Here is a 17,819-nt window from a genome sequence, read left to right on the forward strand (position 1 = left end):
AAAATTAGTTGCAAATAGACGTTCTGCATGCCATTCTGGCTACTCTGAGGACGTCTTCTGGATGTCTAATTAAGTCTTTCAGATGTCTTCAAGCGACGCCTATATCACACCCAGAACAACACATCTATTCAACGTCCAGGAAATACGTCTTAAAAACTTTCATTCTGGCTACTCGGAAGACGTCTTCTGGAGTTCGGCGACCACGTCTTCTGGACATATTTTGGACCAGTTTTTGCTCAGTGGTCCAAAAAATCCCTATGGGAATTTAACACATAGGGTTAACATAGGGGCAGGCAGATTTTCTTTTTAAAAGGCCTGCTATTTCATGGATCCAGGATATTATGCATCCTGATAAAGTTCCCTTGGCCGTTTGAATTAAAATAGCCCCACATCATCACTTACCCTTCACCATAGCTAGAGATTGGCATGGTGCTTTTTCCAGTAGACCTATTAGCCTGATGCTCATTGAGCTCAATGCCAATCAAACAGGCTAATAGGCCTACTGTAAAAATCACAATGATTTTTATATTCCTCTTTTTAGGCAACTTTAGCATGGTATCAAATACATTTTCTCCCCACTGTATGGTTGTCAGACATACAGTACAGTGAGGTTCATAAATATTTGAACCCATGCTAAAGGTGACTAAAAAGAGCAATTTAAAATCATCTTTTGGAAATTGATCTTAATGTTTTAAGTAACAAAATGAGGAAATGTCTAACCTTTAAGGACACCAATTTTCTTTGAAAATGAATAATGTATCATAATAAATGTTCTCCTTAAAATACATTTTGCTATGTGCACCCCTATGTTAAATTCCCATAGAGACATAGAGGGCAGATTTTTTTATTTTTTAAAGGCCAGTAATTTCATGGATCCAGGATACTATGGATGCTGATAAAGTTCATTTGGCCTTTGGAATTAAAAATAGCCCCACATCATCACATACCTTTCACCATACTTAGAGATTGGCATGGTGTTGGGTTTTTTTTTTCAGTTATCTGATAGCTGGTTTCATGCTGGGCTCAATGCAAATCAAACCAGCTATAGGCTAACTGAAAAGAGAGACCATTATTTATTTATTTATTTAAGGCACTAAGATCAATTTCCAGAAGATGATTTTATATTCATCTTTTTTTAGTCAACTTCAGTTTGAGATCAAATACTTATGAGCCCAACTGTATATGTCTGACCCTGCAAGATTGGTTAATTCTCTGAGGTTAACTGATAGATAGTAAGAATTACAACCATTTCTATTGGAAAAACCTCAGAAACAACAGAGCGTGGTTATATCTCTTAAATAACCACATCACAGGTACACACACACACACTGCCTCAGTTTTAGGGTCTGTAATGTGCAAATGCACTTGCTGCTAATCTCTCTCTCTAACTGAGCATTATAGCACATGTTCACTTATCAACAGTAGAACAAGGAACTGACAATAGGCTTCAACTGGGCATGAGCTCTGTGGACCAGAGCATCACCAAGCCTGAAACAGCATTTCTTTTCCTCTCACCAGTTTAAATACTGGGGTGCACACAACCTCTCTGGCACTTATGTGGCTACATTCCCAAACTGGTACCATCACCACAACCTCTGCTGGCAGATGTTTAAACTCTCTCACGCCTCAGCTGGTGAACTACCACAATGGCTTGTCATAAGACAGACAAAAAGTGAAAGGGGGACTGGAGGACTCTTTAGTAAACATGGGCTATCTGTGAACATTTGATTGGAAGTTTTATTTTAAATCTGCTCGAAAAGATGCACCATCTGCTTTTTATTGACACACTTTGTGAAAATGCTTTAAAGCATATTGTATCTGAGGAACACATTCTCAGCACAAGATAATTCCAAGTAGTTATCAGAATCTTGTTCTGTAAACCTACACAGATAGCATAACTATGCCATGATAGGTTATGTGTGATTAGTGCCTATCAACCCAACCACTTACTTAAAAATAAGAAAGTTTCTTTCTATCTTGGAAACTAGTAGAGGCAGCTGGTCATTGAGAGCCATGGCATTGTTTTATGCTGAGAATGTGTGGAGACATATTTTGTGATCAAATGTATATGCAACATTTTCTAAAGAGAGTGAAGTAGCAGTTTACTCTAGAGTCTAGACCCAACTCCGTCCAATTTTGCAATATTGTTTTGGACAAGACATTTTAATGATGTTGAAGCTGCTTTTATTCGCATTCTCTGGGCTGCAGCACTGCCTTCAGCTTTCTTCATTGTCTATGTTTATGTATCCAGAGTAAGAAATGATGCAGGTGTCAACTGCAATGGTTTTGAAATGTACCTTGTGAAAGGCTTTCTCTGTTGCAACTATATACAATTTTATCATGTCTGTGTACACATATATTGGTGTAGCTTGGGGTCAACAAAATACTGTGACCTATTAATCAGTGTCTAAACTATTACAAGGTACTATTACTGTAACTTGCACTCCTGAAGCAAATGAGTGAAAAGAGTGGAAGGGAGGCATTTACTCTCATCAGCCCTTGCCTCGGCTGAGTGCTGGTTTGGGCTGCTCTGGGGGTGGTGTTAGTGCCAGCTCGCATGTGCTGTTCAGCTAAACTAGGCCACCAAACAGTCTGCACTCAAATGGCTTTTCTATCGGCTCTCTGTGCAAGAACTCTTTGCCCTGGACAATGTAGTTCTTCAGAGACGACACAGTATCAAGAATATTAAGCTGGCTGCTTTTATGAACAAGAGCCATTTTTGGTACAAGGTGAGAAATCTGTCTCTGCAAATAAGCTAAAGTTGCCCAACTCAGATACTTAGAGACATTCAAGGCTACTCTGGCAGAGTTCAATATAAGATACTGTTTCCTATGTTTTGAGAGTAAGTCAGCAGGAGCGGTCAAATATATCTCATGAGCATTATGCCCTCTTATGGAGAAACTTGGTGGCTACACCTAACCAGCATGGAATTTCCATACTGTAATACAATAACTGATTGTAATGTTGACACAGATCCTTCACTGGATCCAGTTTCATATAAAATAAGCAATTCCCTCTTTTATTGTGCCATTAAATAATAATAATAATAATAAGTAACCCTGTTTCAGGAAATCTTTGCATTTTCCCATGATCACAACACAAGCTTGGGAATTCTGGCCTGGATATTTTCTCCTTAAACTCGGAATGTCTTTGTTTGGTTGTGAGCAAGACAAGTATGATTTACAGTAGTTATTTGAACCAGGTGAGATGCCTTACTGATAGTCCAGAGGTGCACAAAGGTTTACCAATAGACAATGGCCAGGCAAGGCCAGTATTCATTTTCTGCACATTTTTAAATCTTTAAATAACAGTATTTTATTTCTCAAAGTGCCTTTTCTTGTAAATGAGTGATATAAGTTGAAAAATGAAATATACTGTCTTGGAATTATGTTTCCGAGGAGGAATATGCAAAAGGTAAGATAAGTGCATAGTTAATACAACATAATTATGTACTCCTGTTTTAGTGGATTTTACTGTATTGATAGCATCACATGAGTAAGAAATGTTTAATAAAGGTGCATTTGATACATGTATTACTGTATGCCAAAACTATAGCATTTTCCTTGAGTCTTGTTTGTAGTCAAATCAAAGACAACCATAGACAAGTACAGAAAAGAATAAGGCTTTATTACAGGTAGGGGCATAATTTAGAAAGGGTTTGGGTATGTGGTCACATGGTTGAAGTGGATGAATTATCATTCTTCATGTCGTCGACTGCTGATCCTGTGGAGGTTTTGTCTGTTTGTCCTGATTCTGAATGGACAGTTCTTCATCAAGGCGTTCCTTTGCCCTTACGACCTGTAGGAATACAAAGGGGAGAAGACTGAATAAGCCAAATCACTGCCAGTGGAACATCTATAGCCTGAGAACAAGGCAAATCTAAGAGCATCCCATTTGATCTGGCAGATATGGATTTCCACCTAGCCGAAAATCATCAAAGCCAGTCACCATTTGGAAAAACTAAAGGAACTCCAAGGCACTCATGTAACAAAAGTTAAAAAGCCTTTATTGTAGCGGCTCGGTCACATTAAACCTTTTTAAAAACTCCAACACGTTTCGGCCATGTAGCCTTCATCAGGGAGTCAAAGGAGTCGTGTTTTGACTCCCTGATGAAGGCTACATGGCCGAAACGCGTTGGAGTTTTTTAAGGATATTGGCTTATCGGGGTTTTTTTAAAGCCACTCTAGCGCTCCGTAAACCACTGTCTGATCACGTGCCTCCATGAGCCAATTACAGTTGCTCCCTGCACCACGCAGTTTAGCTTCTAGCATAGGTGGAAAACTCCAGCTTCAGTGAGTAAAAGTCCAACCATGTATTGGTTTGGAATGCAGACCAAAATGTACAGGGCTCCATAGGGTACACTACACGTATCCATCAGGTTTCATGAAAAATTAGCCAGTCGTTTTTATCATAACTCCTCCTTACTAGTAGCCTGATGAGCCAGACCCACATCAAGATGTAGGGTCTGGACACTCACCGTCATGGAGGTATTATAAGAACTGGAGAGAGTGAACAAGTCCCGCCCCCATTCATTTCAATGGGAATGCTAGGCTAGTGAAAATTGCCAAAATTGAACGATTTTTTCAGGCTTCAACATGGCGTTTCAAGGGGCTTGTTTCCGGTGCCGTTTTACTTAGCCAATTAAGTGGCAGGTTACTGATTGACGTAAGGTACAGAAGGAGAGCTCGTGAGCTGAGAGTGGAACAGCCACCAATCAGCATGAGGAAAACTATGGGAAAACGGCACCGGACATGATGTATTTCTGGAAAATGGCGACTCAAATTCAAATTCCCTCCCCGCAATAGGATAACGCTAAACGAATCATCTTCTTGTTTTCAAGTAGCAGGATGCGTAACCTTCCCTCTCCACGCAATAGGATAACGCTAAACGAATCATCTTCTTGTTTTCAAATAACAGGATGCGTTACCGTCGCAACTTCTGGTCGCATGTCAGTCACCATTATGTTAAGCCCACCCACTGACTCTATACACGCTGTGATTGGCCCGCTTTTATTTTCCATTTCTCAGCTCCTTAGCTCTACGGAGCGTTGCTAGACTGCCCCGCCAGCCAAATTACATTTGCTGCCGCTAGGGGCGTCTAGATTTCTAGGCTACCTTACTAGGGCTGCACAATATATCGAATTTTAGCTGCTCTACCTAGCTGAAGAGTTGTGCTAATTAGAATCAGCTGGTTTAAATGAATGGTTGGCATAGATGTGTGGTAGGACTTTTACTCACTGGCCACATTTACATGATATTTTTAATTCCGAATTAGTTTATTCAGAATTAAATAGTTCGGAATTAAAATATTCTCCTTCGAGTTTACATGGAAATAATAATTCCGAATTGGCGTTTACATGGAACATAGGTTAATTCTGCTTTGTTGTATGCTGCTGAACGTCTGGGGGTTGGGAAGGGTTCCGATTGGACAGGCGGCGCATGAACGTAGACTAATTAAGGTATACCGGAAGAAAACAAATTTTAGCTGGCTAGCGGCTTTTTTGTCATCTCGGGTTAACGTTACAGCATGGGCAATAACATAACGAAAACGGTTTTCGCAGTAATTCTGATAATAGGCCTACTATATAACCAGCAGCTTGAGAATATTGTCAAGTTTCACCTTTGCTAGCCGAGGAGAAGAGTTTCGGAGAAGGGGGGGAAGACGACGGAGCCGAATTAGCAATGAAACGAGCATGCGCTTCTTCTTCCTCCTTGTACGAGCATGCGCCAAACAAACGGAATAAACTTTGAATCGGAATAAAGGTTTACATAGGAGAAAGTTAATTCCGCTTTAACATCGGAATAAACCAACCACTTAATTCGGAATTGAGTTTGATTCCGGATAATCATTTTCAAGCGGAATAAACGTTTACATGGTCTCTTTTAAAGAGGAATTAACTTTTATTCCGAATTAACTTGTTTTTATTCGGAATTAAAGCTCTCATGTAAACGCAGCAACTGAAGCTGGAGTTTTCCACCTCTAGGTTTCTAGATAGACACTAGTCACAGAGGATAAAAGTAACGTGGTGAACATACCACAACAGGTAGCAGTCGCAGTGTTTCCCACACATAGACTACTTTGTGGCGATGTGCCACAGATTCAACGGCAGCCGCCACATATTGCGTTTCGTTATTAATTTATTTTAAACGCTATTAAAAATACGCATGGTATTCGCTGCATTTCCCTTTCCTCCTTTCTCTCTGCCACTCACGCGCGTCTCGCACGCACGAAGCTTTGACTTATCAGGGACCAACTTTTTGAGAGTGCGACTGAAAAAAAATCTATGTCGCAATGGTGCACCTCAGGCTGCACGGGTGAAAGCATATCTTTCAAAAGTTTTCATTGTAGACAATGCGTGAAACTTTACAAAACAGTAGGCCTATAAAAGTAAACCCCCTCGCCTTGGCCCGCTTTTTCTCGTTCTCCCCCTCCCTCTCATGCGCACTCAATGGACACCCGCCCCTCGACATGCACATTTAATCCAAATAAAACATTCACAATCGTGAAAGCAATGACGAATAGAAGACTAGCTAAATTATTATTAAATCCGTTTAGCATAAATAATTAGCATGCTGCACAGATTGATTAAAACTCTTGCATCTCAATACCAATATTTTCCAACTCCAAAACTCAAAAGGGCCTGTCCCAAGGAGAACAAGTGTTAGCCTACCTTGAAACTTAAACACACGTGGGGAAACGGAACAGTCCAACCAGTAGACTAAGCTAGCCAACTATAGCCTATTTTGTTTACAATATTTTGAGGCTTCAACCAGACAGCTGAATTAAAGAGGTGGAGTTGTATAAGAACAGTAGCCTATAATCTGCATAAAGTGTGCTGTTATGAATATCAGCATGAAGGATTTTCTCTTTTTATATATCTTTTTATATATCTTATTATATTATATAGATATAATATAATACTCTGGTGTTCCAAGGTAGGCTATTTAAATGTAAAAAAAAAAAAAAAAATCCAATCACCGTTATAATAAGCATAATGACAATAAAATTTGTTTTGAAATAAAAAATAATCGTGATAATTAATCATGATATCAATATTGCTCAAAATAATCGTGATAATCATTTTGTCCATTATCGTCCAGCCCTACTCCTTACACATCAAAAGAATACAAAGACTACTAAACCACAACAAAGACATACCCTCAGTGCAGGGCTGTACGCTTAACTTTTTCACTAGGAGCATAGGTGCTCCTAAATGAAAAAATTTAGGAGCACAGAAAAAAATGTAGGAGCACTATGAAATTTCATTGAAAACCTTATTGCCTTAAGCAGGATACAGATCATTCACAGCAGTGGCAATCCTAGTCTCTGCTCAAACCCTCCGTACACACAGAAAAGGGCTTGTCTAGTTTCTATTTCATATTTTGAATTCAGAATTTGTATAAATTTTGTTAACAATTCATAGCATTATAGGATCTGCTGAATTACTTATAGCTTAAAATTTATTTAAGTAATTTGAATACTTCATATTGATTACACTGGTCTTTAATGATATTACAGGGGTGGTGTGTAGGTCTAATTGAGTGCCTGTCACTTTAAGACTAACAACGGTAAAGACAAATATTTCAGTGTAATAGAAAAGATGAGTGTCCAGCAATGTTAACTTCTATGATTTAGGTAGCCTACCGTGGCATGGCATTGTGAGTTGTCCTTTCACTTTTTCCTTGGTCATGTTTAATTGGCTGGGTGCTTAACTTACTCTGCCATGACTTGTCTTGGAGTTTGGTAGCCTATATCTGTTATATTCAATGAGTGACAACCAGTGCTCAAAATAAAACGTTAGGTAGCCTATTCTCCTGATAACGTTAGTGGAATGGATTTAATGTGAACGTATAGCCATAAAAAGACGCAGAGTGGCTATACAGCGCACATTTGCGATGAAAATGTTCCGCCTTAAAAGCAGATGTAGCCTACACCGAATCGTGGTTAAATACATCATTTAGACAACAGAATCAGTATACCATTTTTGTTTCATAGAAGTCTACCAGGCCTATGTCAAATGCAGGCTCAGGTGAAGCTGGGAGGAATTAACGCACGGTCTCTACTCTGTGTTAAAGGAGAATTCCGGTGTGAAATTGAGCCTAACTGTACCTAAACATGTTAAGGTGTTCTCACACATGTTGAAGACAGACCTTCGCTCACCCCCCAGCATTCCGAACTCCGCCGTTTTCAGCCTAGCTTGCAGTAGGCTTGAATCTATTAGATTGGGCATCACGTAGCCTATGCTATTTTTAAACCATTAAAACGGTTCCAAGTAACTCCACACTGCATTGGTAGACTTCTGAGGGTCCTGACATTTAAAACGAGATACTGAGAACTTTGGAAATGCACAGGAAGTTTGTTAAAAAAGACTGTTTACAAGCAGTACCTTCATAGAATCTCTCCGCTGGGCGCCATCTTGTAATCAAGTCGAGAGCACGAACGAACAGGAAGGACAGGGGAACATATTGCAAAAGTAATTCCATAGGAAATATATAGTTATACTGTCTACATGAGCATGATGAGTAACAAAGCTCAAAATGTTTGCAATATGTCCCCCTGTCTTTTGTGCTCGTCAGTCGACTTATCGCGACTTCACCACAAGATGGCGCCCAGCGGAGAGATTCTATGAAGGTACTGCTTGAATAAACAGTCTTTTTTAATAAACTTCCTGTGCACTTCCAAAGTTCTAAGTATCTCGTTTTAAATGTCAGGACCCTCAGAAGTCTACCAATGCAGTGTGGAGTTACTTGGAACCTTTTTAATGGTTTAAAAATAGCGATTTAGCTGCATAGGCTACAATCTAATAGATTCAAGCCTACTGCAAGCTAGGCTGAAAACGGCGGAGTTCGTGATGCTGGGGGGTGAGCGAAGGTCCGTCTTCAACACGTGTGAGAACACCTTAACATGTTTCGGTACAGTTAAGCTCAATTTCACACCGGAATCCACTTGGTGTGGATTCATTTTAGGAGCAAAATGCAAATGAAAGGGTTGAAATCAGTACTCGCATGTGTGCGAGTATTTGTTTTTTTAAACTCGCACTAATATATTTTTACTCGTTTTTGCAACGACCTGCTCGCAGTGTACAGCCCTGCCTCAGTGGCTGGTTGGCGGTTGGAGGGGTGTACACACATCAACTTGTTTTGTAAACAAAGGATGTCAAAAATAAACAATGTGTACACTGGACAGAAAAGGTCAAAGAAACACTCACCTTTGATTGTAGGTAGAAGGAGCCACCAACAGATTTGTCGTTGGCTTTAAATAAATGTTCATAGTTCTGAAACAGATAACAGTGGAGGACTTAAAGTAAGTGAAATTCACCTTGAATAACATCCACACAATACATTCTGAAACAATTACAACATTATCAGCTGTGCTATGTTTAAAGATTCACTTCTAAAGTCACAACAAGTAATAGTTTTCGCATGATGGCCAACATCATTGCATCATACTAAAAGCAGGGATACAAACGTATGGTGACAGAGAGAAACGTGACCAACCATATTGGTTAAAGGTGCCCTGCCGCACAAAACCACTTTCACTGTCTTTTTTGTTTTTTTTATGTGCCAGGTCCATGTGTCTCTGTTGTCATGAATGTGAAAATGAACTCCTACTGTCTCTGTCAGCTCTAGCCTCTGAAAAGAAATACCGGAGAAATTAGGCCAATTGAAAAAGCTGGTCATTCTGATGTGGATATGACCCGAGGTCATTACATGAGCACACCCAGTTGAGACTGCGCTCACAGAATTTGTGAAGCCTAGTAACAGTTTTGAACGTCAACGGACTTGTGCGCTATGCAGGAATAGAAGTTCAACAACGCATATTTTGCCCAAGAACCCTACCCTGGAAATCCAGATACTCTGGCAATGAGCAATGATGCACGTTACTTTTACCCCAAGCATCGGGGGACACCAAAAAAGGAACTGATGATGACAGCCCTACAACTTTTTGTTTTTGGTCGTACTGTTATCCAATTGCATCGAAGTTCAGAATCAGTCAGAGTAAACATTGGTCGTAGTGTTATCCAATTGTGTGCAGTGAGATTTTCAAATGCATGCTTGGTGCTGCCCCTCGAGTTGGGCCATTTTCATTATTCGTGGCCAGATCCTAAATCTGAAAGATTCCAGGGTCTGGTTTACTACCAGGCTACAAGAACCCAGAGTTGAGTATTAAATGGCTTATCTTAGGAACAATACCACAACAGTATCATTTAAAATAAGTTATCGGTTCTGAAGTCTGGAGCAGTACCATCGCGATTCGCAACAGTCTAGTGTCCCGCCCATAAGTAAAATGCTATTGTCGATTCAAGGAAATGCTATGTTATGTAAGGGATAATGTATAGAACGCCGGTCATTTTTGGAAAATAACTCCCGACAGGATGAACTTTTTTTTTCTTTCTTTCTTTTTTTAAGAGAAGACCATTTTGGCAAAGGGAGGCTCTACAAAATATTAGTGATGAGGTGACAATACTTGAGCCACACATATTTGTTCTTTTTAGTAATCACTATTTTTTTCCCTTCTTAAATATCTCTTCACTAGCCTGACTAGCCAGATTTCTCTTCACTCTTTTTTGCTTTGTTTTGTTTTTATATATTAATGAATTTTCAACATACAACTCAAAATCATAAAGACATAAGGACAATCAAGTTATACAAGACGCTAGGGGGAAGAAACAATACAGGAGTAAATAGTGAAGCTATACAATTAATAGCCTAATGAAAATAATAAGAAAAGAAATAACATAAACCATAGTAATTCACAACAGCGATAATTTTAACATGTCTGAAGACACTTTCATGGCTACCTTATTTTTTACTTTTTGGAGTGACGATATAAACATTTTAAACTCATTAAAAAAACATACAAAGGAGGGTTTTGTATTTCTCCATTTACAACAATGTATATGATATTTACCCATAATAATAATGGATGTTAATTAAATCAAAAAAGGAAGTGTTTACATTACAGAAAAGTACATCAGTGGACATAAAAGGCGGAAGGTCATGAATCTTCACAGATATCCAAACATTGTAAACATTAATCCAAAAAATACTGGAAGCAGGGCAAGAGTAAAACATGTGTTCTAGTGTATCATCTGATAAGCTACACAAATTACATAGTTCAACCTCAAATTTAAATCTTTTTTTAAGAAAGTCGCCAACTGGATATATTTTATTAATAATTTTAAAATGAGTTTCTTTAACCTTGGGGGGGGGGGGGGGACAGGCCATTTAATGTACTTAGTATAAGCCTTCTCAAATACTGATGAACTGTCAGCTTCTACAAATAAGGCTCTATTGAAGCGATGAAACTAATTATTTTGCCAATTAATTATGCCAATAAATCTGTTATTACATTTGTTATCTGTAATGGGAGTCGAATTTATTACCAGTTCAGGTAAAACTGTTTCAATACTAGAACACCTTAAAGTATTTTGGATCATTTTAAGCAGTGGTATGGGGATTGCCTTGCAAATCTTATTATATTCATGCTGGGTGCAATTTAAGTTATATTTATTTTTAAGGGACAGATGATCCAGCAATTCCCCATTACTATCCATTATGTCCGTTATAAATACAATGCCTTTTTCAAACCATTCCTTCTACCAAAGATAGTCAAGTCTCTTGTTAACCATCGACTAAGAGATTTCTTCTTATCAGGTATACGATTGGAAATGTTCATATTTTCCCTTCTTATATTATTTTTCGATATTGTTATTCCAAGATATTTAACTCCAGGTTCCACTCTAATTGAAGCAATAGATGATTCAGTGCAAGTATGAATAGGAAGTAATTCACATTTATTAATATTAAGGGATAACCCTGATGAAAATATTTGTATGATTTGTAAGGCTTTAACAACCATAGATTTATCTCTCAAGAACAATGATGTATCATCTGCAAATTGACTTATTCTAAATTCCTCGTCAAAAATGGTTATACCATGTAGATCACCACTATTATTAATAAGCAATGCTAATAACTGAGTGGTCAAAATAAACAATTTTGGTGAAATTGGGCATCCTTGTCGAATTCCATGCATCACATTAAACCTAGGAGTCATTCCAGGATTTAAGGATACAGAACTGTAAATATCATTATAAAACATCTGTACTATATTGCAGAATCTCTCCCCAAAACCCATAAACCTAAGTGTTTCTAACAAGAAAACATGTTCAACTGTATCAAAAGCCTTATAAAAGTCAAGAAATAATACAAAACTATCAGTATCAATGAATTCCCTATAATCGATCATATCTAATATCAATCTAGTATGATTATATATATTCCTACCCTTCACAAAGGCAGATTGACACTCATCTATTATCTTCAATAAACCTTCATTTAATCGGTTTGCATAAACATGTGTCAAAAGCTTGTAATCATTGCATAACAGAGTTATTGGTCTCCAGTTATCCAATGACAAAACATTTTTATTGGGTTTGGGGATCAAAGTTATAAGGCCTTGTTACATAGTGGCTGATAGGTTTCCTTGTTCTATACATTCCAAGAATGCATTGTGAAGTAGTAACCCTCTAATTTCACTCCAAAAGAACAGATAAAATTCTACTGTTAGGCTGTCAATGCCTGGTGACTTTCCCTTAGCCATACGCACTATTGCTCGGTTTAGTTCTTCAATATTAAGTTCATCCTCCATATATTGTTTGAAATTATCATCTATATTCATTTGAAATTCTTTAGCTTTTTTGAAAAACAAGGAACAATCGACCTTTGAAAACTGAGATTTGTATAACTTGTCATAGAATGTTCTTATTTCTTCATTAATTTCAGTTTAGCTTTCAGTTTCATTACCATTCATGCACAATTTCTGAATTTTCCTTTTGCTTTGCCTATGTTTTTCCAAGCTGAAAAAATAAGGAGTTTTTCTCGCCTTCTTCAATCCAGCGAGCCCTCAAACGTACAAAGGCTCCCTCAGCTTTTTCCAAATACAGACTATCAAGATCATTTTGTAAACTGACTAGTTTGCTGCTTTCCTCATTAGTTAGATCAGCTTTGCAGCATAGGTGGTTGATATTCTTAATAATATCCTGTTGTTTCTGTTTCTTCATTTTACAAATAGTCTTACTTATTTTTATAGCAATCTGTTTAACTTGGAATTTAAACCATTCCCATTTGTTCAAGCATGACATTTCCATAGAAATGATCTCTTGAATCAACTGCTTGATTTCTGAACTAAATTTAACATTATCCAGCAATGAATTATTAAACTTCCACACTTGACTTGGAACCCCTTCATGTCTAAATAAAGATAAGGACAATGTACCTACACAGTGATCAGTTAAGGGGGAAGCAGATATTTCACACTTTGTAATGTTATTGGTTAATTCCTCTGAGATTAACCAATAATCTAACCTTGAGCACTGGCCATTGCCTGATGCATTGAACCAGGTATATATTGTGCAGGATATTTCAGTCTCCAGTAATCAGCTAGTTTTAGACTTGTAGTAACATTCAGAATGGTTTCATCATAGTTGTGACATTGTCCCTTTGGAGGCATACGGTCCAACCAGAGATCAGGTGCTAGATTAAAGTCCCCTCCCATAATAATTTTATCAGCAGTATAAAGCACTTTCCATTCTTCCACTAACTTAACCAAGGATGAGAAAAAAGATTTGTTCTGAACTTTTTTGTTGTAACCGTACACACAAAACAAAATATAATGTACTCCATTAACTGATTTGACATGGAACTACACCCTCATCTGGCGTAATAATCAAGGCAACTTGCAAACTACTGGCACTACTACTGCTTGTTGTCTATGGGGACTATTTTCAGATGCTGCGTACAATATCACTGCGCCTATGGTACGTTTGCAAGTTGCCTTGATTATTACGCCAGATGAGAGTGTAGTTCCATGTCAAATTAGCCTAGAAAAACGCCAGGTTTCATGTTCAGTTGGTCTTATTGCACTTTCTAACTTGAGGAGACACGTTTTAAATGGGAAAATTACCAGAAATCTTAGTCACTTTTAAACATGAAGCTAGCAGGCGAGAAGCTAATGGTCTAATCCGATTCAATGATCTATGCTAGGCTGAAGCTAAAAGTTGTATCGCCAGACTCACGGAATGGCTGGATGAACGGGAACAAGGTAAATATCGATTGTTTTGCTCGAGGGGAGGTGGGAAATGAGCGTATTTCCAAAAATGGCGGAATATCCCTTTAAGGTCATCTCCTGCCGAGCTCCCGTTTTGTTGTTTCTCCCGAAAAACTCTCGTAATTTGCATGGCCATCATACTTCATTCGAAAATAACTGATCCATTCATTTTCTGACAACAGGTTGCCATACACCCGACACATAGCCTACACAATCACTTACTTTCAATTTATTTCAATCGTTCTGTCATAGGCTAACACCTGGCAACGTAAACCCAAATAATAAGGAAACCGGTGCAGTTCACAGCCGAGTCTCGCAAGCAAGCGGGCTAATTAGCCTAGGCTACTCCAGAGTATTGCGAGGAGTGTGGCGATGACATCATCGAAACGCAGGTATGCGTCCCCGTCCAAACGAACGCTAGAGGGCTGCATATTCGAAATTATGCACTCTGGGACCCGGTTTCAGATCGATTCGTTTTAGGGCTATGCGTTTGCAGTATTCGTTTGGATGAACGGCCAAAACGAAGCAAAACAGCTGCGTTTAACCCAAAACTCGTCTCCGTGTGGACAAGCCCTTAAACAACCAAGGCTCACTAGATCGGATGAAAGCAGAAATATGGGCTGGCCTCCTTCATTCTATGTCTAGTGATGAGAATCCAATGCACACACGCTGCAGTCCATCCTGGTGTTGGTATAGGAGAGCAGAGGAGAATGGAGAAAGTCCAGAGAGTCATAAGCTTCACCCAGGAAACTCTTTATCACGGGAAGTGGGTCAGAAGTTGCTCCCTGTGTATCACCGAATGTCCAGTGACAGTCTGCTCAAGCGAATGCAGCATGGAGGCACTCAGAATGCCAATGAATGCCTTAACTTGGTCATATGGGCCCAATGTCCAGAAACAGTGTTTATGGGGAAAAGTAGAGTAGAGGCCACAGCCAGTATGGCCATTTCTACATTTAATGAGGGTGCCTCTGCCATGCTTGGCTGTAATGGAGAAATTGTGGCTTCAGAGCACAGTTGTGACTGTCAGCGCCATGCAAAATCAGGACATTAGGATCTCAAAAGCTAATAGTGTCCAGTCCACCAGTGTAAAGAGGAGACGCAAAAGTGTAAGCACAGCCAAAAAAGTGAAAAGTTATGTGATGGATGTTGCAATGAGCAATGATAGATGTCATTTATAATTATAACTGATAGTAATAAGAGCTTTGGATGTTATACAGTGTGATACATGGATCTTACTTGGAACTAAAAGCATATTTCGTCTGTAATTGCTGGCGTTCAAGAGAAATGTGTTGAATTTTGCCATAAAAATCTTCAAAGGCCGTTTTCTCAAAATGTTTTTTTCCCCCACACGCCATGCCATGCATGTCCACTTCTGCAGCACCTACATACACCAAACTTTCCAGTCTTATTCCTAACTATATTTGGAAGATATTTACAGAGGCATTTGTTGACATTGAATTCTTGGCCTGATTTATGACTTTTTATGCCTAAAAATAGGGCGAAAATCCATTTTTTTTTTAAATCCAATTGACAGTATTTTCTGATTTACTGGATAACAAAAGAAGATATTCATAATTCCCTCTGTAAATGTTTTTTTATTTGACATATTAACACAAGAAAAAAAAATCATTTTCAACCTGGCTTTTTCCAATGGTCAGATCCTTTGCGTCAAAATATATGCAAATTAGCACATCTTTAATTAGATAAAGCTTATTTAGCATATTTAAACATAAAATTACAGACAACTTGCAATACATTTTTTCTCCTATTTATGTGAGTACCGGTATTCAACTGGTCAAGTTTCATGAAGATATCTTTAAGTTAAAAATGTTACCCTATTCACCTGTAGTGTAGTAAAGTGACTCAACTGCCCCCTCTCTAGACCTACCATATAATTTAAATCTGAAGGTTTTGTCAACAAAGACTACAGCACCGATAAGAATAATGCTGCCATATGCCTACCTTTTGTATTTCTTCTGGCGTAAGTGTTGAGATGTTCAGTATTTGTTGTGCCTCCTGTAACGTCATACCCGTGATGCTAGACGCAGCAGCAGATTCTTTACCCGCGCGACCTCTTGCTCTGGCAGCCTCTTGGCTGGCTGCATAACGAAAGCAAGAGACAAAGACCCATCAAGCTTTCAATGGTGACTGAGGTAGTGGTGACCGAAGTGAAGTTGTTACAGGCAAATGTACTATGAAAATAAATTACCGGCATATTCTTGCCGCAGTGCTCTCGCAAAAGCCCGTCCAACTACCTGGGCACCCATTACGATGATCTGGGCAAGGTACTTAGCCTGAGTAAAGACAGGAAGACCATGTGAGGACACAGGCGAATACCAAAACGAACAACGCATTAACACGTATGGTAATACTATTAACAGAGGGAAATCCATTTCAACATTATTCACATGTTTTTTCAGCAACACCGTTAACAATAATGTCACACCATGCAGCCTGCGTGTTACCCACATTAGCCAACTCAGCTAACAGTTGCATCAAATATTACGTTCGTAAGTAATAACGATAATTATTACGGGGCAACTGTTAACCTGTCGAAAAGCTTGATTCACACTGAATATTATCCAAAGAAAGGCAACTCACCATCGTTGATAGTTTTCCTTCAACGTTAACTTGAAGTTATAGGCCTGTTACCTCTTCTGCCCGCTTAGAAACGGCACAGACTTTAAAATTGAACTATGCACTTGCGCCAGGACTTCAAAAACAGTATCGTCTTCAAACTGGATCGTCCGTCTTTAAAGCCTTTTTGCTGTCAAGGTTATTGTAACAGTGTTAACGTTCAGAGGTCACACTGTTCCCATAGAAGTTTGCAGCTCTGTGCAGTGAGAGAAATGTTATCACCATGTGGTTGGATGATCAAATAGCAACGTGAATAGAACGGAATAGAACGTTCATACCGGATGTATGTACCGGAAGTTAGCATTTTGTTTTTCAAAATAAAAGTCACGGTAACCACATCTATCTATTATAGCTATATATCTATATATTAATTAATGCAAGGAACGTCTGTCTGTGTGTTCCATGCATAACTCTCGAACCACTCATCCGACTGACCTAAAATTTGACATAGGCTAGGTCTTGCTACTGGCACGCGTGAGTGCAGTGCAAAGTTTGGTCGTTTTTGGGCAAAAAAATGACAAAGATATAGTTAAATTACAGTTTTTCTCGATTGTTAACACACATTTTCTGAAAACATGCCTCATACTCTCAGAACTCCAAAACAACACACACAATGGGCAAAACCCTGCAATTCTCCTGCAAAATGACACTTTACCTTCAAAACAATGTAATTTCTCCTCAAAATGCTCTTTTGTTCTCAAGAGACACACACAAACCATCATATCAAGGCATTTATAAGGACCAGTTGAACACTGATGTGCTCAGTGTAAAACACTGCAATGAATTGAAAACACTTCTGCTCCATTCATCATAATGACTAGGCCTTTTTTTGTTCAGTGTTACCCTACAAACAGTAGGCCTAGATAAGCTGATACAGTAAGTTGATATGCTCAATAACAATATTTTTAAATATCTCATTGTTTTCTATTATTTGTCTTTGAATTTGCCGTAATGTTATGGCATTTTCGGACAATGCTCATGATTTCAGTTTCCTGTTCAGGAGACAGAAGCCCTTGTGTTGGTAATCCTTCAGCTGCCAAAAAAATAGTAAAATACTGTAAACTGTGTAG

General features: G+C 38.6%; 1 protein-coding gene across 1 annotated transcript; it reads right to left on the bottom strand.

The window, feature by feature from the left end:
* Positions 1–3,606: 3,606 nt before the first annotated feature.
* Positions 3,607–16,983, bottom strand: pam16 (presequence translocase associated motor 16). Its single transcript, XM_062532958.1, has 5 exons — positions 16,714–16,983; positions 16,322–16,406; positions 16,075–16,211; positions 9,209–9,274; positions 3,607–3,798 (listed from the first exon to the last, which is right to left on the bottom strand). The coding sequence occupies exons 1-5, from the start codon at positions 16,714–16,716 to the stop codon at positions 3,703–3,705; spliced, it is 387 nt and encodes a 128-aa protein (XP_062388942.1). The 5' UTR covers positions 16,717–16,983; the 3' UTR covers positions 3,607–3,702.
* Between the last annotated feature and the right edge of the window lie 836 nt (positions 16,984–17,819).

Source organism: Sardina pilchardus, chromosome 3 (assembly GCF_963854185.1).
Source record: "Sardina pilchardus chromosome 3, fSarPil1.1, whole genome shotgun sequence".
In the NCBI taxonomy this organism is placed as follows: domain Eukaryota; kingdom Metazoa; phylum Chordata; class Actinopteri; order Clupeiformes; family Clupeidae; genus Sardina; species Sardina pilchardus.